The 25,671-nt window shown below is 40.3% G+C and overlaps 1 protein-coding gene across 1 annotated transcript; it reads left to right on the top strand.

The window, feature by feature from the left end:
- The first annotated feature begins 113 nt into the window (after positions 1 to 113).
- ubxn4 (UBX domain protein 4) lies at positions 114 to 24,823 on the top strand. Its single transcript, XM_082509100.1, has 13 exons — positions 114 to 326; positions 1,303 to 1,405; positions 2,392 to 2,420; positions 4,805 to 4,923; positions 5,772 to 5,919; positions 6,338 to 6,416; positions 7,181 to 7,235; positions 11,148 to 11,312; positions 13,758 to 13,885; positions 19,750 to 19,852; positions 21,451 to 21,582; positions 23,030 to 23,247; positions 24,044 to 24,823. The coding sequence occupies exons 1-13, from the start codon at positions 242 to 244 to the stop codon at positions 24,180 to 24,182; spliced, it is 1,503 nt and encodes a 500-aa protein (XP_082365226.1). The 5' UTR covers positions 114 to 241; the 3' UTR covers positions 24,183 to 24,823.
- Positions 24,824 to 25,671: the final 848 nt, after the last annotated feature.

Here is a 25,671-nt window from a genome sequence, read left to right as displayed (position 1 = left end):
TAATTAATTAGCATAGAGTTGAACTGATTGTAATTAACTAGTGAACCTGAAGGAGGCAGTAATGCAACACTTAGGATGCTGATTGTCGTTAAACCGGAGAGAAGAAGAGAAGCTGACGCTGCAGCCAGCTGATGTGCGCTGTGAGCGGAAGTAGAAAGTGACAGGCTGACTGGGCTTTAGGTTTGGTAAGCCTAGCTGCTCATCCGTGTCTCCAAAGCAGAAACACAGAACTCAGCTTGCAATGATGCTTTGGTTTCAGGGTTCAATTCCCGATGCCATTAAATCGGCTAAACAACGGAGTTTGGTCTTTGTCGTTGTCATCACAGGTAACAGTGGAAAACATGCGAAAACTCTACATGGTGCTAGCCAGTTAGCGTTGGAAGCCATTGTAGCCATTAGCTAATTAGCATAGTCAGTGTGGTATGAAAGAAGTCGTCATATGTATTTGATGAATACCCATCGACAGCAAGAATACAGAAGTCTAGTAACGTATCTATGGTGTACACGGTGTGTCGGTGTAACGTCCTGTGCAACAGCACCTGCTGTCCTCACAGCTGAACCGGGCTGACGTAACGCTAGCGTTAGTTGTTTGCATTCCGCAGGCCAGTCCGAGGATTTCATAAATGACGGACCGTCCGTCCACTTCCAGAACAGTAGCCGAGTACACTCGTGTGGCCAGCCGCGGCGCCTTCGTCGTTACATCACAGTATGACAGGGCACTCTGGAGCAAAAGGAGCTCCACATAGTCAGCATGGTTCACGATATGCCGCATATATCTCTGTGTTTTGTAATTAATCAGAAAGCGAAATGTAAAAAGAAACACATTTATGGAAAGGCCTACGATCATATGTATAATAAATAACGAATTATAAAGAACTAGACCCATGGCATGGTCTCCTTTAAACAGCTCTCTACAATAAGTCTCAGCATCACACTGGACCAGGTATAAACAGCCTGTGTTAGTAGTATACAACAGTTTATTGATTTTAATGTGACTTTTGATCTGAACAGATGTTGTCAAGCACAAAGCTGACACAAAGTGAAAAGCAGCTTCTGTTTTCTGTGGGGTAAAAAAAAGGTTTTGTGTCTCCGTCCTGGCACAGTTGTGTTTCTGTAATACATCAGTGCATCACAGAAACACTGAGAACAGAAGAGAGAAAAGTGGATCCCAGATTACGCAGAGGGACGTTACTGTAAGAGTTGGAAAAGATGAGACTTGCACTCTTCTGCAGTTCCATCTGTGAAGCTGGACCCATAGTTTTGACCACATGTCTCATCAGTTTTCTGTCACTCTGTCCTTAGGAGAAGATGAACAGTCAGCACAGCTGATGTCCAGCTGGGAGGATGACAGGGTCTCAGAGGCAGCCCAGAAATGTTGCGTGGCCATCAAAGTGGAGGCCAAGAGGTAAAGAGTCATTTTAGTTGAAAGTAAACTGCTAAATGATGAACCAGGATTTAAAGTTACCTGTGTGGAATTAACTGTACATAAAATCAACAATAGATTGAGGTGTACTAGCAAAACTTGCTGTGGTGACTTTAAAATCATATGACAGGGTGCTTCATGGATGTTTGTAGATATGATCTGTTACACATCATTTTGTTTCAGCTTCTCAATATTGAATCAGTTGAACATGACCTAAGTCTGTGTGTACCCTGTCTCCTACTCACCGTGTCGGCCAATCTGAATGAAACTCTGCATAAACATTGTCATAGGTACGGCGATTATGAATATTGATTGACATCGCATGTCACAGCATGATTTATTGACATAAAAAAGTTATTGTATTTGGCGATTAGACCCCGATGATCCATCATAGCAGGATGAATCACAGCAGTGATGGGATTTGAGACAGGACGCCCTGGAGTCTAGACTCTGGTGGCGATGAAGATGAAGACTGAGGCTTGGATGGAGCTATGACTGAGGTGTCTGAGGTGGAGATGGGGAGGAGGTTGGTTGCATGGACGAGAGTCTTTTTAAACCAGAGGCTAATTGGCTCAAAGAAGGTGGACAGGAAGATGATTGGACTAGAGTAATGATGCAAGTATTGAGCTTGACAGTGTGAGAAAGTAGAAGAACAGAAAACCAGACCTTATTAAACTTATGCATAAACTTATTGTTTTTAAAAAGATGTGTTATAAAGTCTTCTGTTACCTGTTCGTAGCTTAACAGTCACCAAAAATTGTATGTGCTGTGGAATTTTGTGTGAGTCACCACTAAATGTCGAATGAAGAATTTAGAAAAGTATTGATCATTGTGGGTTTTTGCCTTTTGATGTAGATCTCGATCACTCTGTCAGTCTAACAAGCATTTGATGTAATACCTCTAAACAGATGTTAATGTACATGGAGTTAAACCATGAAATGTTTCAATTTTTTCTTCTTTCCCCACAGTGACACGTGTGCACAGTTCTCCCAGATTTGTATCCTTCTGTTGTGCGAGGTTTGAACTTATTAACTAAACTTATTACTGACTTGTCTTTGGGAACTGGGTGTCTTGCCGGAGCCTCACAGTAAGAAAGTTCTGACTTGATCTGATTTTAGAGCTTTCTGTGAGCACGTTTTGCTTGTGTGGCTTTTCTCCAGGCTGCTGTGGCTTATCCTCACAGTTCAACAAAGGAGTTTTTAGAATTGTTGCTCAAGACAACTTAAAAACTTTACACAGAAGTCTGCCTTCATAGAAGCAAAATCCAAGGAAATGAAGGCAGGCTTGAGATGCTTGCAAAGTACTGTAAATTGAGACAACAGATGCTGATGTTAGCCCATATTTCTTAGCTTGAAACTGAGGTCACAGTACATGTTGCCTCTGTTTAGATATTTTTCTTAACTTTTAACTCTTAGCATTGTTATATTTATACTATTATTTCTAAGTTCTCGTCTCTTTTTAATTTCTCAGCCTCTGCTGATGATAATGTTGGGCACCTAGTAAACTCTTTTAATGAACATTGCCTTGCCATTATGATCAGGTTGCTCCTTACAAATATATAAAGTAATTGCTTTAATTTTACCTAATAGGCTGAAGGCTTTGGCTGGTGTTTCTGTCTCAGCACTTGACTGATTTTCCCCCTGTTTATCTGGAAGGACGTTCTCCTTTAGGGCAGCTTCTCCTCCTACACTGCTTGTTTGACCTGCGGTGTCTCTCAGGGTTCCATCCTGGGTCTGTTGTTATTCTCCTTTTACATGCTTGCTTTAGCCGGTATCATTCAATCTTTCTCTGGTGTTTTGTTTTTTACCATTTTTAAGCCAATGACATTCGATTGTAAGTAGAGCAGGGCGATATGATCAAAAATATTTATCACGATATACATTTGAAAATTTGCGATAACGATATAACTGACGATATAATTGACACTAGACAAAATACTTTACAACTCCACAACTTTATTAGTGCAAAAAACCCCATTAATGTATTTTCACTTAAACAAGCAGCTGTTTTTTAAGTGCATTAAAGTTATATAAAAATGTAACAGTGCAAAGGCAAATTACTTGCTGACAGTTTAACCAAAAGGCATTTCCAGTGGAAATTGGCCGACGTATCCTCAGCATAACCATGTATAATATCCACAAAACTTAAAAAGAGCTTATACACACACAAGATGTTGAAGCACATTACGTATCACTCCGCGAGGCTCCTGCCTACGATAGCCTTAATGCTCCGACAATCCATCAAGCGGTGCGGGTTCGTAGCTTAGCAAAGTCGTACTGAAACATTTGAGAGAGTTTCGAGCGCCGTGTACATAAACTCGTTTCGAGGTCAGTAAACACAACCAGAGTTCATACATAAGGCACACGGGATTATAAGAGGCACTGTCGACTTTCAGAAAAATCAAAGGATTGATTTTAAGTGTGCCGTATTTTCCAAGCAACACGGTAATAACGACGGCCCGCTAGCATGCGCTACCAAAAATAGTGCTTTGTTGTGTATCTGAGGGACGAAAGCTAAACCAGTTTCACACCACTGAAGCTGCAGCATTTTTACAAACCAGTTCTGGTTCATCCGTTTCATTTAACGATCTGCTTTCGCTCTTCTCATTCTGCGTCGCCGCCATGTGCGTATGTAAATATAGGCACTGCGCATGCGCGTTTTACCCATATTTTATCGCGATATTTCATTTTCCTATCGTTGCCCAAAATTACACCGGTATTACCGTGAACGGTATGATATGGCCCAGCCCTAATTGTAAGTGTCTTTTAAGCCTCACCAGCTGGATTGGCTGTCCACCCTAGTTGACTGTTAATCCCGCATTAGTGACCGGCTCACCGATAATTCCCTCATTTTAAACTCCAACAAGACTGAAGCCGTGATTATAACTCCTCCTCAGATACACTCAAGAATCAGTCAGACAATTGAAGTGTTAATGACGTGTGTGATATGAACTGAGATGGTAAGGTTTAAAGCCTTCAAAGAAAATAATGAGAGTAATGATGAGAACCTGCTACCAAGATCCATCTGCTTGTAACTAATGACTGGAATAAGTAACGTCGGGCTTGAATGAATGAGCACATTTTTTTTGCAGTTCTTAATGTCAGTTATCGTATTGTCATTTTTAGAAGGAAATGCAGTAAAGATTGTGCACATTCATGCTACCCTCACAAAGTCTCGTAGGTCAGCAGGCGTACTCAAATGTTTGGTGTTGTTTTGGTGTATTGTGTTTATTGGCAACCCTTTCTGCTCTGTATGCCTGTGGACTAGAATCCACTAGAAACCCTTTTAATGTAAATGATGTGTGCTATTTAAAGACTCAGTCAGTTCACATCACTCATGTGAGTTGCTTGAAACTTGGGCCTTAACAAAACCACCCTTAAGATCCAGTGGTGTGCGTACCATCGAGCTTCTTCATTGGAGAGAACGGGATTCCTTTGGAGGTCATCGCTGGAAGTGTGTCTGCTGAAGAACTGATAAAGAGAATCAACAGAGTTGATCAGGTACTGATGCAATGTGTGAATTATGTACAGTTACTTTTACAGCTACGGGCAACCCTACTGTTAATTATTTTTTTGAAATAACTGTTCCTGGAGTCGTGATTCTATTTTGCAGCTCAGCAATGTGATGTTTGTGTGTGTCTGTGTGCACATGACAAATTCTTTTAAATGAAGATGGCAGCAGAAATCAACCATACTTTGTCAGTACTTGGTATCCCGTTGGTAGAGAGATTGTGCCAGAGACCCTTTAAAGACTCACACTCTGGCCTTTGTAATGAGGTGACAGGTCATTTTTGTTTGCACAGTCATGCTGCACACTGTATCAGTGCAACATTATATTGATGTTAGTTAAAAGTTGCTGCTTTTGCAGTGGAATTGAGGTTCTTTTATCTGCTCATGACGTTAAAGTTCCATATGTTGTGAGGTTGAGCACGTATGATTTTATAGCCCTTCCAGTAGTGAGTTTCATAATATACAGTGCTCATCAAATGTATTAGACCACCACCCAATGTTACACATGAATTATACTTCTGTGTCAGATCTACGTCGTAATTTACACCACAAGGAGAGCCCCACCAAACGCAGCAGCCTTGTACATAACCTGGTGTGTACCTCCTGAGAAATGTAACTACACGTAGCGTTGACAGATAGCACAACGACTTGGAAGGTTGTGCTGTAAGGATACCAGTTACTATGTAAGCTGGGACATGAATTTCCTGAAGAATGCCACAGCTGCTCTAAATTATCAGTATTGGTAATAACCAAATACATGTAATGTTTCTTGGTTAACACGAGATATTTAATTCAAATAATTTTTTTGTGTTATGATTTTTCTCCCTGCTTTCTGGTAGATGCACACTCAGGAGAGTGGAAGTGGGACAGTGTCATCAGAGGCAGATGATCCTGTAGCGACCAGCTCAGCCACAGAACCTGCCTCAGCTTCAGCAGTGCCTCTATCATCTACAGAAACCACAGAGCCTGTAGCAGAAGCAGCAGGAGGTGATTGAGCCTGCGCCACATACTTTCCTCTTAGTGGAGGAAATTTTAAATCCAGTGCACCAAAGTTTAGAAATATGCTCTTTGACCACCTGAGAGTTTGTGTTTAAAAAAAAAAAAAAAAAAAACATGTCAGAAAAAAAAGTCCACCCTAGATTTGGGGATCATGTGTGATCGCTGTTCAGATAGCAATACCTGCTGTTAATGAAGCTATACAGCAAACAATCGTTGTTAACTGAAGATCTGAAACGGTCACTTGTTCAGACCACTAGCTGTGGAGATTTTGATCCATTTCCATTTTTTGATGGATCAGGAATTTAACGAGGTTGTGTGGATGTAGGGAAAAGATTATGCTCAGACTGTGTTCATGCTGACAAGGTCTTAACTCTGTGCTTCTCTTCTGCGTCCCTGTTCTACATAGTGTCTCCCTCAAGTCCAGAGAATGCATCTTTAGATCATCCGACTCAGGGTGAAGAAAACTTGGATGCTAAGGTGGAACGGTGGGTACACAAATGCATGTCAGGCTGAGTGTGATCTAAACAGAGGATGTTCTTTGTGTTAAATTGCAAAAAATGGCAACTTTTACAGCAGAATAACAATCAAGTCTAATGTTTCACTGCAGTATTAATAAAAATGTGAGAGTAGCTTTGTGAAGCTGTGCTTTGATCTTTGTGTTTGTAAGCTTAACGTCTGAGACGCTGCTTTTTTGACCCCTCAGCTATAGAAGGCTGATATTGCCAAAACCCTACTGGGCGGGTGGGCAACGTGGACAGTTTGAAAATACGATAACTCGTGAACAAGGCAACATGTGATTTTTTTTTTATTTTTTTTTTTAATTAAATTGATAGCAAAGGTGGAGCTACTAAAAATCTCTGATGAGTTTGCCTTCCAGTGACCTTAACCTCAAAGTCAGGTCGACTTTTCTGTAAATGTTCACATTTTCATCATAGATGGGTCTATTGGGAGGCCCAGGGGTAGCACTGGTGGCTGCCAGTATTCTCCAGGGTTCTAAGACACAAGCTTAGAACCCTGGAGAAATATTGGCAGCGTATTAAGGTGTGGCGTGATGGATGTCAACCAAACCTTCTGTGCCATAGCTCGATTAAAACATTACACGTAACCAGCAAAGAACAACAAAGACTCAGACTGCCAAGTTTAATCATAATTAATTTTGGCATTTCGGGACTGGGTTACGATTGACATGAGACTGGAAAGATAAAATACCAGCTCGATGTGTGATTGGATCATTTTCTTACTTTGTCAGATTGACCAAGAAGCTGGAGGAGAGACGAGAGCAAAGAAAGAAAGGAGAAGAAGAGGTAAGACATTTTGAACACTGAAAACTGTTTAACCAGAAAGAGCACAGTGTTTGTAGGCCCTGGTTTTTTGCAATGATGCTTACATAAAGTGAAAAGTGTAATATCAGAGAAACATAACAAATCCGATGCCTGGCCATAGCATAGCCCATTTATCTTTGTTTACGCTAAGGGAACAGTCAGACCACACTTGAAGGATTTTCACCATGTGATCCACTGGGGCATCTACAACAGCAATGTGTTGTTTCAACAGATATGAGTTAATTACCTTTGAGCTGAGGTCACACGAGGGCAAAGTGGGCTCTTCTGTGAAGGTGGCGTGGTGTTTTGATGCGCTCTGTTTATTCGTAAACTCTGCTTTGCATTCAACCAGAACTTCTTACACCAGAGATAAGCTGATGAACATAAGGGCTGCAACCCATTAAGACTTATTTCTATCATTCATCACCTCAACTGCCAACATTTGGACCGTTCTTATTCACAACGTGAGACACCGTAGGAGAGGAAAGCCAGACAGTGTGCTCGTGTGTCTCTTTCCTCTCCAGTGTGTCCTCACCAGTGTTGGTCAAGTTACTTGAAAAAAGTAATCAGTAACTAATTACTGATTACTTCCCCCAAAAAGTAATCCCATTACTTTACTGATTACTTATTTTCAAAAGTAATTAATTACTTAGTTACTTTTTTAAAACACGATTTACAACCTGAATAGGTGATAAAGTGATAGATCTTTCAGCCCAATTCTACTTTTTCTACATAATCCATCATACAAAATGTAATCCAATGGAAAAGTCCCTTTTTAAAACTTGTTTTATTAGTTTTAATCTTTTAACTTTATGCATCAAGCAAAAATTTAATTACATGCAACATTCTCTGACTGGAAGAAATTTGTTTAATATTTAAACCTATTTTCTGCACATTCCAGCACATAAAATAAAATATTTTTTTTGTGTGTTTACACTCACTAGATGCAAGTAAAACACAGCAGAAAATAAATAAAATCAAAGACTAGCGGTCCTTTTGCTCTATTTTCACCTGTAAAGCAGGAGTAGGGAAGGCGGAGGTTTACCCTGGTGCAGGTGTGCCGCAGCGGGCAGTGGAAGAATCCACGAGTTTCTCTGTGAATTTCCCATTACGTCGTAGCGCACTCGGTGCTTGCTTGGAAGTTTAGGGTTTTTTTTCGCTGTAAAAAGAAGTTTTCTTCCCACGCACAATGGACGCTAATGTTTTTGCCACGTTTTATGTAATCAAACTCAAAGTAAGATCAGTACTTCCACACTTTAAACGCTGCACGCTCATACTCTCTCCCGCACTCGATATATTGTTGATAACATTGTTGATCTGCACACAGCTGTTGTCACGAACCTCGCACTCACTTACGTCACTGTCATGAGACAGTCTCGCCAAAAAATCACGGTTTTAGTAGCGCAGTAACGCAGCGTTCCTACGGGAAAGTAACGGTAATCTTATTACCGTTTTTGCAATAGTAATCCCTTACTTTACTCGTTACTTGAAAAAAGTAATCGGATTACAGTAACGCGTTACTGCCCATCTCTGGTCCTCACAATAAAACAGATGAACTCCAGCGATTGAGAGGGAAAAACAGAGACCCCTCTTCATCGGCTGTTTTGTGGAAATGTAGCTGTGCGGATCAATATTGGGCTCTGCGATGCAGCTGGCAGGATTCCACTTCTTCAGAGCAGATTGGCACACGGAGATCTGCAGCAAGACAAAAGCTGGAGGAATCTGTGTTTATATAGGCAGTGGTTGGTTTAACCATGTGACTGTTATTTAATAACATTGCTATCCTTACCTAGAAACTTGTTTCATCCACTGCAAACCTTTTTCCCCGTTTTGAGTATACTTCAATTATTTTGCTCAGCGTGATTATTCTTCCAAAGGCCAGCGTACAGGAGGCCCAGTGTGTGGAGTGAACAAACCCAGAATCCTCAGGTATTGTTCTTGGTGATTTTAACAAAGCAAACCTCAGACAGGAACTCCCCAAATACAGACAAGTTATTAAATGTCTGACCAGAGAAGACAACATTTTGTTACGTCATAGTAAACAATGCCTACAGCTGTATACCATCATGCACCAGGGTGAGTTATAATGATAAGTCCTGGTTCCCAGCTAAGGAGGCCAAAGCAAGAAAAGAGGAAGTGTTTCAGAGTTGAGACAGCGACTGTTTCAAGTCATCAAAGTAAAGGTTTAGCAAGGCAGTATGAGAGGCTAAACAGACAGAAGAAAATACAGTGGCCGTCAGCTTATGACTCTCCTTCTGTCTGGAAAGGGCTCGAGAAGTTAACCAATTACAAGCCTAATGCCACCCAGTCCACCAACAGATCACCAACAACCTGAACAGCTTTTTCTGTCACTGACAAACAGTGAAAGAGTGACCTGCCCACCCCCCGACTCCAATACAGGAAATGGATTACTTATTACTAGGGGCAAGAATCTGGCGATGTGATATATATCACAGTACAGGGGAGACGATACGATATATTGTGATACTAAAAACCAGACTATATTTGTGATTTTTAAGACTGAATTTAATTGTAGGAACTAACAGTAAACAGTCCAAACTGTTAAATGCTTAACATCTCAACCAAAATAAATTTCACTAGAGGAAACAAAAACACTTGCTCTTTAAGTTCAAAAGAAATGGAGAAATTAACATCTTTATCAAAGTCATTTCAAATAAATAAAAAAAGGCAGTCACTGTAGTGTTACGTTCCCCTAAAAGGGTCCAGGCGATGAGAGAAAGTAACAAAAAAAGGAGACAGAGAAGCAAAATGGTTAAATTAAAGAGTTTTATTAAAGGTTCTATTAATAACTCAACTAACAGAGACTGACAAGCCGCTATCACCATTTAAAGAAACAAAACAAAACTGAAACGTTGGTCAGTAAACTGAAAAGTAAGTCAGAAAAGGGTTAGTAACTAAGCCAAGCCACCAAGCAGGACCAAACAACCAGCTGCAGCCACTCACATGGCACTCTGGCACCGGAGCTCACCTTTCTCTTGGCTGAAATACTTTTACTTGCTGATGGAAGGCAGCTGTACAAAAGAAAAAGGTGGCACCTAAGGCAGGAGAGCTGGTAGGACCACACAGGCAACTTCAGGAGGAGGCCCCGATAGGGCCGTAACAGTAGCAACACAAACACAACTACTTTCATCAAATATCAACTCTTTTGAATAACATGAAAAAATATGTGAACAAGGTAACATTGAGGTCTTTCTTATTAAGTACTTTGATTTTAAAATACTAACCCAAAAAATGCTCTCAGCAACATCAAAACAAAGCACTTTTATGTTACTTTAAGATACACGAATATAAATCAAAAATGAAACTGCCTGAAAAATTAACCAAGTAAATACTGACAAACAATATGTGCTATTACAATAAAGTACAGCCCTGCAATGTCCATCAGTAGAACACTTTTTGTGCAACCTGAAAAAGGAAATTTACTCGTCTTCCAATGTAAATAAGTGCCTATGAGACGGATGAGACCAAAATATCAAACTCAAACCTGACATTTTACATGTTCTAACTGATGCTCACGAGCGTTTGGTACCACAGTGTGTTCAAACACTGCAGACAGAGGGGGCTGTAAGTGACCCGGAAAAGTTTGAACACCTGTAGGAATTAGTAACACAAGCTTTCAAAGCTCGATCAACCCCCATTGGTGCAGAACAGCTTTAAACTGTGTTTAATCCTTGTTTTTATAGACAGCGGCACTTTTCATATCATGGGTATTGTCAGTAGTGCTTTGTTTTCATTTGGTGACTAATTTGTTTTGTAGTGTTCCTCTTAAACATGTTGTTACAGCTCTGACCTGTTAGTAGTGTGTTGGATGATGTCTTTTTAGAATATGAGCCACTCCACGCTTAACCTACCTGTGTTTTGTCTCTGATTCAGAATGAAATCAGAAAGGAAATGGAGAGACGGAAAGTGGGGAAAGACATGCAGGACTTCAAGAGGAAACAAGAAGAGGAGAAAACCAAGCGACTCTTAGAGGAAAGGAATAGAGAGAAGGCAGAGGAGAAGGCTGCCAGGGAACGGGTCAAACAGCAAATTGCTATGGTAACCTTATCTGCTCTGTTTGGAAGGAATACCAAAAACAATCATGTCCCCCTCAGAGAAATCTGTCCTTTGTGTTTTACATCATCAGACCTTTAGATAGTTGTTAAGTTATATATTAACTTATGCTCTATTTAGCATGTGTTGAGCTACTGTTGCTAAATCAGTTTTACCCCGGTTCTTTTATTCGTCGAGGCATCCAGAGACGGCACCGGAACTCAGTAGTTATTTCACAAAACCTTTATTCATCTTTATTCATCTTCATTTAAGCATGCATCTTCTAGAAGGGAAGCCTTGCCAGGCCGGTGCCCCCCTGCAAAATCTTCCCCCCTTTGTCTGTGAAACACAGTTTTGTAGGGGCGACCCTATCATAAAACCCCCACGGTGGGCTGTCTGTGTGTCTATGTGCACGAGCACATGAATGCCTACATGTGCGCGTTCCCGCATGTCTATGTGAGTGCTTGTGAGTGAGTGTGCGTGTGGATGTGTGTGCGTGACAGTTAAAACACTGTGGGTGTAGGTGACTCCCTAGAGGTCATAAAACCCATCTCCCTTCCAGACCACAGTTATCCAGTTACAAATGTTGAGACCCCCACCCAAACATTCTCTGGGGAATTTCCACTCAGCATTAACTCCTCTCTGTTTTACTTTCACAGTTCAACTGGGGAGGGTCTCCTATACTATACTCCTAAGTTCATGACACAGTCAGGCCTTTATTACATTGAGGGCAGTGTCAGTGTCTCTACAATAATTCTAGATTCTATGTTTACACATTTCTAAACTCTAAATCAGCTAAACATTTCTACACTACTTGCAGTATATATCTGTTTATCCCATTGTGGTCCCAGCTGTAATGGAGCGAGAGGTCAGTACACACTTGTACAGGCTGGAAGTCTGTGGAAGGGCTAACACAGAAAGTCCTGAAACACCCCTGCTGTGTCAGCTCTGTGACAGGAAAGAAAATGGATGGATGTGTTTTCATTTTGGTTTGGGTGAAACTTGAAAGAAAGGCATCAGAGCTCAAATGTGACATATTTAAAGTCTTTATACAGTATTTTCAACATGTTGACTACACACAAAGCACACTTGTAGGAATCCTAGTCTCTTCAGTTATAACAGTTTGTGTCACTGCTGAAAAAAATGTATCAGTAAGTTGAGCGTGAAGACTTCGGTGGATGTAAGGCACATTTTAATGGATCGTTTACATGACCCCATTGTTCACCCCTACAGAATTTTTTTCAAATTCATTCAAAACTTTTTCAGCTGTCTTGTTTACAGACAGAATGACACAAGCGTAGATGCAACCAAAAACATAACCTGGTAGAGGTGATTAAGTGTAGTCATGTGTTAGATTACTGGATTACAGACATCTTAACAGATTTTCTAACGTCTGTTTGAATTCCCATGCTAAGGACAGTTGTAGAGTTTACTGTGAAAGACCAAAGGTTTTGACAGTAAATTTTATTTCAGTTGTTGTAAACATCTTATAATCTGATATTTGAAATTTGCCCCACTCACATCCTGGGTGTAAAGGCGTCTGGGAAAGGATCTAAAAACTGGATTATAGATGGCAGACAGTTGGTGTCGTAAGCCCCGCCCTCCGGTCAAAGATGGTCGTTCACAGTGGACATAGATGGCTTCTTTCACTCCTCTTTCCATCTTCTCTGTCCAAAATGTGAACACTGGCATCCTCGAAAGAGTGACCTTTGTCCTTTAGATGCAGATGGACCGCCAGGTCCATGACCCTCTTGGGACGCTCCCATAGGGCTTAAAATCTGGGACTCTCCACCAGTTGCTCTTAGAACCAAAGAAGCTTCTCGGATGTGAGGTGAATCGTCTTCAAGGAAACTTAAAGAAATTCCAGACGCTTTTCTTTCCAAGCTTCTTAGACTACGATGACCTGGATCACTGAGGACATTCACAGACATTCTGTTTTGCGTTCTTCACTTTCTACCCCTCAGCTGTAAAAACCTGGTGGGGTGTTGTTGTCACCCTGCTGAGTGAGCAATGTAGACACCCAAGTTTTTAGATGCAGTAAGTCGAGAATGATGCGATCTAGGAACTTCAAATGAATACAATAGGTACATCTACTAAAAATCTTGGACGAGTTTGAATTTTGACCTCAACGTCAGAGTAAGTTTTCCAAAGATCTTGTGAATTTGATAACTTGAGAACAAGGTTACATAGGATTTTGAAATTAATACCATAGGTGTGTGTACTAGGGGCTGAGGGGTAGGACTGGTGACTGCCTGTATTTTTGTACTATTGGTTTTATTTAATTGGTGGCTGTAACAGAGTGATTTCCCAGTTTGGAGAGAAAATAGCATTTTTATTTTATCCTGTTTTTTATTTATTGCAAAAAGTAATTGTTACTACAGTATTGCATTACTTTGGAATGTGTTGTGCCCAACTCTGGCTGTATCTGCTTCCTGTCTTTGTGTTTTGCAGGACCGAGCTGACAGAGCAGCGCGCTACACCAAAACACGAGAGGACGAAAAGGCTGCTAAGCTGGCGCTGCTGCAGGCCAGGCAGGCAGAAGAGGAGGCCAGGAAGGAGGCATTAGTTAGGGAGAGGAGGTGAGTGGACCATTTAAATTTAAGAAGTAATGTACAGCAATCACATGCATTATTGAGTCAACTGATAGGTGAAGCGAACAATCTCTTCACATTTAGAGTCCGACTGATTTTTAAGACTGATGTAGATATTTGGTCAGTTAAAATTTGATATGTGAGCCAATATTTTTCCTTTCAAACTAATAAAACCTAAATATCTCAACATTTGTTGCGTAGTTACATATGAGTCCTTAATAAGATGACAATGGTATTTAAAAATACGTTTCTTTTATTGTCACAAGTTACTTGACTGACTGTGCTTGGATCAGCTGCTTTTTGCGATTGTGGCGTTCAAAACCAACATGGAAGTTGCAAAGTGCCCTCTGGTTGACAAACTATACAGTATAATATGGTTGAAGGGTGTTTATCCAGTCCTTTTTTTACTTTAATTTTCTCATACCAATATATTTTCAAATAGCCAATATTGGCCTTGAGCTCTAATCACAATCTGAATGAGCATCCACAAAACCCACACAGAACCCAAAAGATCCACTGCCAGTTTGAGAATTGCAGGTTAAGTAAGGGCACTGAGAGGAGATCCAGCATTATATGGTAAATTGACTTCTTATATAGCACTTTTTCTGCTCTACCTGAGCACTCAAAGCGCCTTGTTCACCCATTCAAATAAGCACTTTTTTTCTATACTTTTCTGTGTAAGTGTTCTCTAACAGTCACACACATTCATAGTGGTTTATACTCTAATGGATGCATCAGAGAGCAACTTGGGATTAGGCATGCAGACTGGAGTACCAGCCTTCTGATTGGTGGATGACCTGCTCATCTTCCTGAGCGACAGCCACCCCACATTTACATTTGATTTCCTGTTTGTTTCAAACTGGACTTATGACAAAAGGGACCCGAGGCATCATCATCGATTTTGGTAAGTTTAATGTGTAATTTGTTATCTGTTCAGTAATGAGTCTCAGCTAGCTAGCGCACAGTCAGCTATCAGAGGAAAGCCAGGGTAGATAATGCATGCACAAAAATGAAGTTCCTTACCCCAACTAAGGAAATCACTCTGTTGTGCTTAAATGTTAATTAAATGTCAGTGCTGTTGTTTAGCTATTAGCTTTGCTGGTCATACTGTAGTCGACTGAAGGATGTGAAGATCTGCAGCAGGTGTTGAAACTGTTGACATGAGAAACTGAGAAGTTATTAAGCTTGCCCCAGTCAGTAACCATTACTGTGCGTTTATTGTAAGTGATAGCAAGCGGAACTTGCTATTAAATGTAATTATGAATTTGCTACTAATGACAGGGAAAACACAGCATTAACCAAAGATAAATTACTGAGAAATCTGAACACTTTCCCACAGTATTTTGGGCTGAATTCACACACTGTTGGTGATATTAATTGAAATATGGATTAAATACTGAAAACACAGCTGATAACCATAAAATAAAAGAAACAGGGTTTAACTAAAGCTGTCTATGTGTGGCTGAGCTGTTACAGCTCAGTTTGTAATTCACATTAAAACTAGTTAGAGCCTGGTAAACTCAATCTGTGACTACTGGCGTTACATCAAGGCCTTATCACATCTAAAACTATATACAAAATTAAACTTTAACAAAGCAAATTGACATCTCCTTTCATTTCATAGAGCACTATCATAAAGCTCCTCATCCGTTTGCATTGATCATTTACATTACTTACCGCAGTGAGGCTATTTTCACCACAAGCTGCGCTTGTTTCGCACTTATAGGAGATTGATGCTGTCTCCGTTTTACAGGTGTTTCTGTCTCCCATTTATAATAACTTGAGATAGGCAAGCTGAGAAGCCAGCAGCTATTTTCTCATGGTTTACACATTGTGGATACATTTTTGGCCTTTGACAGTAAACTGATCAGAGACTTTTGCTGGTCTGAGATCATTTCTGTGGAAAGCTGTGTTCTGTGGAAGCACAGCAAGCATTACCGTGTAACCAAGTTCAGTAATTTGTCATTGTATTAGATCAGAGTATAAGAGATTGTGTCCTGGGGATCTCCTCCTAATTCTGGACCAGGGCATCACTGAGCTCCTGGACAGGGCATCACTGATCTCCTGGACAGTCAGGTGCAACCTGGCAGTGTCAGCAAAGCATCATTTCCCAGAGCTCTTCAATTAGATTTAAATCAAGCGAGCTTGGTGGCCACTCAATGGCATCAATTCCTTAATTCTTCAGGAACTGCCTGTATACTCTCACCACACGAGGCACCAGGAGGAACCCAGGACCCACTGTAGCAGTGCAGGGGTCTGACGATGGGTCTAAGAATTTCATTCTGGTACCTAATGGCAGTCAGGGTGCCATTGTGTAGGCTGCATGATTTAGGATGTTAGTGAGGCACTTTGAACTCTTCTTAGCAGAGTTCGAACCACATATGAGGAGGTAGAGAAATCATTTCAGAGAGCCAAGTGAGCTGGAGTATTGTTCAGCTGTGTGTCTGAGGTAAAACTGTATTTATTTTATTATTTTTATATCATTGCATATTCAGTACAATTGCGCAATTTGAGCCATGAGTGCAATTGTTGCCAAATGCAGTGATCTGATTGTCGGATCCGTTTATTCGGATCCCAAAATATTTTTACCCTTGAAATATTCACATGAATTTTACACATCCGGTGTGAAAGGGTCTTTACTCTGCTCAAAAAAAGTTAATCGGTACAGTGCTTAATCAGTCTTTTAAAAGGACAAAATTTTGAGAAATTTTTCAGCACCACATTTTAATATTTTTATTACAAAAATGTAGATACATACTGAACACATCAAATATATGAAGCAAGATATATGGAATTATGTATTAAAGAAGAAATTGATTTAAAAAAAAAAAAAGTCTGATATTTTAGATTCCTGAAAGTAACCACCCTTTACTTTCCAAAAGTTGATTCTGTTCATCTGGACATTTTCAGTGGGAGAAACGTTTCGTCACTCATCCAAGTGACTTCTTCAGTCTCAGATGACTGCAGGTTTCCAACTTTATAAACAGAACATTACCACAATGACTGAAACTAGCACCACTTAATGAACAACGGGCTGTGAGGTCAGTTCCTTCATCATAAATATGCAAATTGTCATGACCATTGATTAACAACTACTGATCACAGACCACTGATCAATGGCCATGAGTACCATTCACAGAGAGTTGGGGAATGGCTGCAATCACAGCATTGTAAGATGGTTAAAGATGTACCCTTAGGCCCCCTAATTGATTCAGAGAGGGTATTTCCCTTTTCACGTAAATGGCTCCTTGACTCCCCGCACAAACCAGTATTCTCTCCTGTCCAGGATGTGTACTTCCTCATCGTTGAAAGAGTGTCCACTGGCCTGAGCTGAGACTGAAGAAGTGACTTGGATGAGTGACCAAACGTTTCTCCCCCTGAAAACACTACGTCCCGAAGAACAGAATCAACCTTTTGTGACCAAGCTGTGTAAGGGCTATTTGACAAAAAAGAAGAGTGATGGAGTGCTGTGCCATACAGCCTGGCCTCCACAGTGACGTAAACCCAATCGAGATGGTTTTTTGATGAGGCGGACTGCACAGTGTAGGCAAGAAGGCCAACAAGTGCTTAGCATCGAGCAGGGATAGCTCAGTAGGTAGAGTGGTCACCCCATGATTGGAAGGTCGTGGGTACTAATGCACTGAATGCAAGGCTACCCTGAGGCATCCTTGTGCAAGGTTTTGTCTCTACACATTGCTCCCCCTGGCGCTGGACTGGTAGCTGCCCACTGCTTTGCTGAGTGAATGGGTTAATGTAGAGGAGGGGTTTGAAATTAAAAATCTCTGGGAACTCCTTCAAGACTGTTGGAAAACCATTTCAGGTAACTACTTTATAAAGCTCATTGAGAGAATGCCAAGAGTGTGCAAAGCAGAGGGTGGCTGTTTGAAGAGTCTAAAATATAAAACGTTTTGAGGTATTTCTTACTTTTTTTGTTTACTACTGTGTCCATTCATAGTTTTAATGTCTTCAGTGAGAATCTACAATGTAAATAGTCACGAAAATAAAGAAAAATGGATAAATGAGAAAGTATGTCCAAACTTCTGACTGGTAGTGCATGTTGTCAACTTCTAGGGCAGCAGATTAATATAATTGTGTTAATACCTCTGTATGTTTTGCTCTGTTTTTTTTTTTTTTTTTTTAATGTTGACAATGCTCGACTGGCCTGATCTTTGCTCAAAATAGGTAAAATAGTCTGCATTAGTAAAAATCTAAGAGCTGAGAAAATCAGGACCTGTTTCAGGACAGGGATGGACTTTATTTCAGCTTTGAGGGACAAACTGAACAGTTAACTATTTGTGATCATTGTTTTCTCTTTGTGATTTCAGGAGCTGCCCTCCGATTCAGAGCCCAGCAGCACACAGAGACGACATGGGCAAATCATTCTACGTGTCTAGTTCTTATACTGAACACACTTGTTTTTATATTGTAAATAAATCTAATTACCAAATACATCAAATGTATGTAATGTATGTATATATTAAAATTAAGTGATACCTTAAATATAAGTCATGACAAAAGCACGTTATGAGCTGTCAGTAGAAACTGTAGTTTCACCAACAAAATAAAAGAGAAAAAATTCAATAGGGATTAAATATGTTAATATCATCATTATATATCCACACGTACTCTGCTTCTCCTACTTTTGTATTTTAGGAGTATAAACTGTGATTTGGTGTTTAACAAAAAAAAATCCACTGTTACAAGCCGAAAAGTTGCTAATCTAAATGGGCTTGTGTCTGATACAAGTATGTTTTGAGAAAAATTAAAGCTGCAGAATAGCTGACACATAAATGTTAAAATAATGATGAAAGCTCTTTTCTTATAGCCTTCTGTAGGAAATTAGTTGAAAAGGAAATTTTCCACTAATAAGTGTGATGGCTGAAACCCAGTGGTGTTTCCCACTTGAGTTGTCATTCTTTTAATATTTTATCTAATTCTTTTCTGTTGATGCCGCTTTCTCCTGTAAAATGCACCGTGAAACAGCACAAATGTCATGCAGTAGTGTGCAGTGAAACAAAATCTAAAATATCCACTGATTCTTTAGATGACTTGGTTTGGAAATCTTTGACTTGGCTAAGTTTGGCCACAATGAAAGCGAGGATGATCACCCTCTTCATGTAAAACAGAGTTTGGTGCTCATGACATTTGTATCCTGTTGGGACTAAATGATGTGAATTTGAAACTGTAAACATTACCTGATTGTGTTAGGAATAATTGCTGCTTTTTAATCACTGTGAGGGAGGGAGAGTGTACTTTATGTGTCTGAAAATGTGAGGAGTAGTTAGATAACAACTCACGCATTTCAGTTTGTGTAAATGTGAAGGTCTCGCCTCGTCACACCACCGCCACCGCTGAAAGCCTTCTATAAGTGATGTCACCAATGGATGGATGTTGCACGTATTACACAACAAAAGTGAATGAGACATGAGGCAATTACAGAAGATTAAAAAAAAATGTTAAGACTGAATCCAAAAAACTAATGTGAAAGTGGAGAAATTATGTGTTTTTGTTTTTAGTGCAACTATAAATTAGTATGAAAATGTATCAAGTTGAGTTTACTTTAGGTAACCACGTGGAGTTTCCACAGCTTGCATTATTTCAATAGATAAACTACTATTATAGCAATTTGCTAACTTGAATTGTTAAAAGTCAATATAATGCATATCGAAAACATGACTAATTCATACGTGTACAATACAAAGTTCCCAGGCTCTGGCCCTAAAAAGTGGTTTCCCCTTCAGCAGGACTAACCTTTGCTTGACTGTAGCTTCTAGCAGTTCTGTGAACAGTCTGATGTGCATGTGTATATGCATATGCTGCTCAAATTTTATCCTCTCCTCGCTCTTCTTCAGTACCATAGCAAGGATCCAGTTCCGCCTCCCAGACGGCTCCTCCTTCACCAACCAGTTCCCCTCACAGAGTAGACTGCAGGAGGCTCGAAACTTCGCTGCTCAGGTCTGTCTTGATTCTTGAATTTCACATCCTCTCTGCTCTTGTTGAGCAGTCCAGATATCCTAATATATAAATATTAGGATCAGGTTATCTTTGTCACAATCGGCTCAAAGGATATGACAACTGGGAGACCACACACAGGCTTTTAAAGGCTGTAAGATATATTAATGAAATAAAGTAAAGAAACTCAAACACAGTTTAAATGTTACAAAGGCCATAACAGAACATAACCAAGGGAGCATAATGAGCCACAGACGGGGAGAGACAGAGGTTCAGTCAAAGTGGCTTTATAATGCACCATGACTGGATTTCTCTGGTGTGCTGCATCTGTAATTGGGTCAGCTCCTGAGACTTAAAACATGCGGTTGAACTACTAAAAGCAGAAGACAAATCAATAGGTCTGGCAGGACACCTCTCTCTTTCCAAGTGTTTAAGGAGCAAGTTAAGATATGTAGCATCTTCCACTCCTCTGTGGGGCTTGTAAGCAAACCGTAGAGGATCCAACATAAAGTCTCTTGCCTGGATGACTGTGGGACAATTACAGCATCCTCCCAGACACTAAGGAGATGTTGTCATTTTAAGGACTGATTAAAGATGTTGTGAAACACTGGACTCTGCTCCTTCGCACACTGTTTAAGGAGCTGTCCACTTATATTGTCTGGTCCACGGCACTTTTTACCTGAATGTGAAGAAATTTCTCACAACTGTTATAAAAGCAGTTTAGAGCATTGACAAATTCTGTGTGAATTAATACCCTCTAAAATATCCTGAGCACTGGTCTTTGCATCCTGGATTCCTACAGTGTTTTTTTTTTCTTTTCTTTTGCAATACCAAGCCAAGTCCAGGTTATTGCAGACGTTTTATTTTTGAAGAGGAAAAAAAAGTCTTTGTTCACAGCCAGCTGGATTTCTCCTCCTCAAATTTCTGCGGATCGATGAAAGGCTTGTCGGCTTGTTTAGCCTTTAGGATTTCTCCTTTCAGCTCTTTGGTAGCTGTCTGCAGCTCTGATGCCTCATTCTTTAAATTGTGGACAAAACTGCCCAGATTGCTTGAAGACATCCCATTCAGTGCATTGTAAACAGCCCCACAGGCAGAGCACTGCTTCCTCATTCCAGTTCTTAATGTACATGATTTGGACTTTTTCCCTCCTGACAACAGTTTTATAGCTAGGCAGATGTACACAGTTATGATGTGTCGATCCCAGAGGTGGGAATCTGAGGGATTTAAGAAAGACATGCTGATAAAGGTTAATGTTTTTGGGTGTTTTTTAAGACATACATGATTATAATCATCCAAAATAAAAATTCGGGGCACCAGGGATAGTGTTTGCACAGTGTTAACAACTAGAGACAGAGGCAGGCCTTCTGGTGAATGTACACTGTGGTACTAAATGTATCGCTTTCAGCTGTAGTGTGTAATGTATGTGTGGTTGCGCTGCATTTTTGCTAATTCAAGCATCAGGATGATTTTCTGCTTGCTGATTTTTGTAGCCTGTGTGTTAAACAAAGCTCTTCATTATTCAGAGTATGTTAAAGCATGTCACCCAGCACTGTATCACTTCATGCTAAGTCACTGTAAAATGTTTGTCCTGGTGTCCTCAGGAAGTTGGCAACCGCTATGGAAACTTTTCCCTCGCAACCATGTTCCCTCGGCGCGAGTTCACCAGTGAAGACCTAAACAAGACTCTGCTAGAACTGGACCTGGCTCCAAGTGCTTCTGTTGTTCTTTTGCCAGTGAGTAGTCTACTTTTTAGTAGTTAGTTACTAAGTTACTCAGAGAGTTTCATATTCAGCCCAGGCCTTGGCCTTAACAGGTTTCCTTGGCAACAATTGAAGTTTCACCTCAGCGGGTTTAGCAGAACGTGGAAATCCCTGCTAAACCTAAAAAAAAAAAGTTTCTTTCTACAAACCTTGACTAAATTAAAAACTGCAGATTTCTTTTATGGTTGGCAATATGTCTGTGAAGGTTTATGGTTTATGGTTGGCAAACATTTACAATACTCAAATGTCTTAAGTCACTTGTCATTGCTTTTCTGAAGGAATGTACTGTATTACCTTGTAACTTTTTACCCCTCAGCCATAAAAGGCTTGTATTGTCATCCTGGACGGACACAAACTTGGACGTCCAAGTTTGTGAATGTGATAACTAAGAACAAAGTGATTTAGTAGTTTCGAATTGATACTATAGGTGAAAAATCTCAGATAAGTTTAAATCTCATGCCAAGGTTAGAGCTCAAATTTTCTGAAAGTCTTGTAAATGTCATAACTTGAGAACAATGGGACCATTGGCAGTATTTTTAAAGTGGTCTTGAACAGTAGTTCTCCAGGCTTAAGAAATTACTTTCAAGTCAAGTCATCTTTATTTATATAGCACATTTAAAAGACATCAAGTGTCGGCCAAAGTGCTGAACAGAGGGATAATATAATAAAATAATTAAAATAGAAAGAAAACATTTTAAAAAAATAATTGTAAGACATGTAAGAGTATATAGCATATAATGTACATGCATATATGCACATACATATACAAAACTGTACACATTCACACACAAGCACACATATGTGAACATAACGTATATACACATACAACACCATCCAATAAGATAAGAGACCAAATAGACAGAATCAAAAAGATATCAAAGTCCCGTTTTTTCAGGGTTTGCTGTGGTGATATTTTTATGTTAAGTATTCTATTATACGGGGGGCTTTCCAGTACAGAGAGTGGATCTGGGCAGGTAAGCTGACCCTGAACCACTCTCGCCTCAAGGCACTTTATGTTGCAAGGTAGACCCTAAATAATACGCACAGAGAAAAAGCAAACAATCATGACCCCCTATGAGCAAGCACTTTGGCATCAGTGGGAAGGAAAAACTCGCTTCTAACAGAAAATAACCTCCAGCAGAACCAGGCTCAGGGAGGGGCGGGGCCATCTGCTGTGACGGTTGGGATGAGAGAAGAAAGACAGGATAAAGACATGCTGGTGAAGAGAAACGCAGATTAACATGTAGAGGGAGCCATGAAATTCTCTGAAATTTTCTTTGACTTATGCACAAACTCAGTTTAACATAGAAAAGTGTGGACACACACACACACACACACACACACACACGTGTGCATGTTTGAAAAGGTGAATCCTTTTTAAATGCGCCTCCTGTGACAGTGTATGAACTCTTCTTCTCAGCAATCAGGCAGGCCTGCAAACACAGTGGTCCAGTCCTCTGGTGGTGGCATTTGGGCAGTTCTGGGTACACTCCTCTACCCTCTGCTGGCTGTATGGAGATTTCTCAGTTCCTTTGTGTTTGCAACACCACCCCCCTCTGCAGCATCTGTCCAGCCCAGGGGTCCCGCTCAACAGTCCAGCTCTTACAACAGCTCATCAGCCTCAAACAAGGCAAAGAGGTGAGGGCCATTTTGCAGTCTCCACACATGTAGAAGCACACATCATTAATGCGCATATAATGCGACTTTAATGAGGTTCTTCTTAGGGCTAACATTGAATCCCTGATTTTCTGTATTTTTTTCTTGCAGAAATTCACATTAAAGGCCTTGACACCTGTGTGTAACATTTGTGCAGATATTTCCTATTTTTAAAAATATTTTTTGTACTTAATTGTTCTTAACGCAGTCTTTCATATCCAGCGCTTAGTGTCATTAGACATATTTGCAGCATTTCTTTTTTTGACCCAAGCTTTTTTCCACAGTATTTCTGATCTGACCAATCAGACCACTGCATTTGACAACAAGTGTGCAGGTAGCACAAAACACGCGCTGCTACTGAATATACAAATAGTTTTAAGTCAGACACACAGTTACATGCTGCTCCGGGTCACTCAGCTTCGTGAAATTACTTCTCTGCCTCCTCAGATGTGCACTGAAATATATACAAAAGCTTCCATGATGTTCCTGCTGAAGCCTCCTGTTGGGAATCGGATGACCCATAATCTCAGTTTTTTCTTTTCTTGTCTAAAAACATCAAGACCAACTCATTATCGCTTGATGTCGACTTCCTTTTTCTTTCTTCATTTTCAAGTTTGGATCGGGAAAATTCTAAATGTTGTTGTTTTTTCACAACGTGTGATGGCCTTAATATAATGACATTTTTAGACATCAGATGTATTGTTTCTTTTTCTTGATTTGGAGAGTTTATGTTCTGAATGTGGTAACTGGCTTACTGTCCTGTTATTTTCCATTTCAGGGGAAATCTCTCCAAACACACGTTGGAGAACCGTCCCAAGGAATTCAAGAAAGATGGTAAAGTCTGTAGGCTCAGGACTCAGGAGGACAGTGAGGATGACAACAACACTTGGAATGGAAACTCCACCCAGCAGATGTAGTACATTCAGTAACAGCAGCTTCTCCTTCCTCTCACTCTGTTGCTGTGAATTAGTTCAGTCTGACCAGTTCCAGATTTCTCATGCACGTAGACCTGATCTCTTTTTCGTTTTCTCTTACTGTGTTCCAGCCCTATGCTCTGCACCATGGGTAGCTCGGTTATAATAATCCACAGAGCCTCCTTTGGGCTTAATCTCAGTGCTTTGTGTTAATTTTGACATGATTCTGACACTTAATTAGGCTCCGATTTTAGCAGGTTGAAACCCCTGCGACCATAAAAGACTACACCAGCACCACCTCTTTCAGTTACAGCTCCTATGTGATTACTGTTAAGTACATGAGACTGTTAAACCAAACTGACTTTGTGGAGAAAATGACAGGAAAGAGTTGACCTACAGGTCTTGTAATCTGAGTCCAGCTTTATGTTTTGGAGTCACTGCGTTTTGAAAAGCGCGCACTGGTATGTCTGCTGCTGCAGTCAGAGTTCTACCAAGTGAGACGCAGCACACCTTCACAGGACTGTTGGGATTAGTTGGCAGTGGGTGACTGTTGTAGTTCTTCTAATTCAACATTAAAAATCAAAGCAGCTTGGTTTTGTTTTGTTTTGGGTTTTTTTTTTTTTAATAAAATCACTTAAACTGTGTCTGACTGCTTTAGTGATGTCATCTGAATTCAGACAAACTGGTTCAACAGACTCACTGTACTGTGGTTGCTTTTAAAACTGGAAGCGACCTGGTGACCAGAGACCACAGAATGAATATTTGCCTGTACGTAGTTTAGCATTTGTCGGCAATTTACCCAATTTAAGTGGATAAATTTTGGGACCCTTGCAAACTTAACTTTGCAGGAGCTGCAGTCTTTGAAGCTGACTTCTTGTGCCCCTCTTTGTTTAAAATTCAGTCATTTTCAAGTTTCACTCTTCCATTCACATTAAAATATGAAGAAGGGCATGAGAGAGTTAAAAAGTCAGCTTAATATGTATATAAAAACATATCAGAGAGGGGAAACAAATTGGCCCAGCCACTGCTACAGATATGCGGACGACACCTGGGTCAAAATCAAAACTCAAGAAGTATCCTTCACTGCAAACATAAACGCTGTGGATAAAAACAAAGTTCACCAGGGAAGACATAAAGAATAACTGTTTGCCAATCCTGGACTGTGCCGTGCACATTGAAGGGAATGGAAACCTCAACATTAAAGTTTACTAGAAGCCCACACATACGGACTAGTACCTCCTCTTTTACTCCCACCACCCTCTGGAACACAAACGTGGAGTAATCCGGACCCTACAACACCAGGCAAAAATATTCCCTCTAAGCCTGAAGGGGAAAAGAGGTAACGCACACCTGTAAAGAAAGCGCTTAAAACGTGGTTATCTTAACTGGGCTTTTATCAAGTCAGCAAAGATGCACAGAAAAGAAGATCAGACACCAACTAAGGATAAGAAGAACAATTGGAACAAAATTGTCATCCCCTATGTAGCAGGTT

Source organism: Aulonocara stuartgranti (assembly GCF_965226115.1).
Source record: "Aulonocara stuartgranti genome assembly, chromosome: 16".
Classification (NCBI taxonomy): Eukaryota; Metazoa; Chordata; class Actinopteri; order Cichliformes; family Cichlidae; genus Aulonocara; species Aulonocara stuartgranti.
This window is presented reverse-complemented; position numbering and strand designations above follow the sequence as displayed.

Bases quoted from the DNA above. Each gene is read 5' to 3' on its own strand.
- ubxn4 (XM_082509100.1), top strand. From the start codon at position 242: ATGATGCTTTGGTTTCAGGGTTCAATTCCCGATGCCATTAAATCGGCT. The intron at 11,313-13,757 runs GTAACCTTATCT...TGTGTTTTGCAG, and splicing joins TCAAACAGCAAATTGCTATG to GACCGAGCTGACAGAGCAGC. The intron at 19,853-21,450 runs GTCTGTCTTGAT...TGGTGTCCTCAG, and splicing joins CTCGAAACTTCGCTGCTCAG to GAAGTTGGCAACCGCTATGG.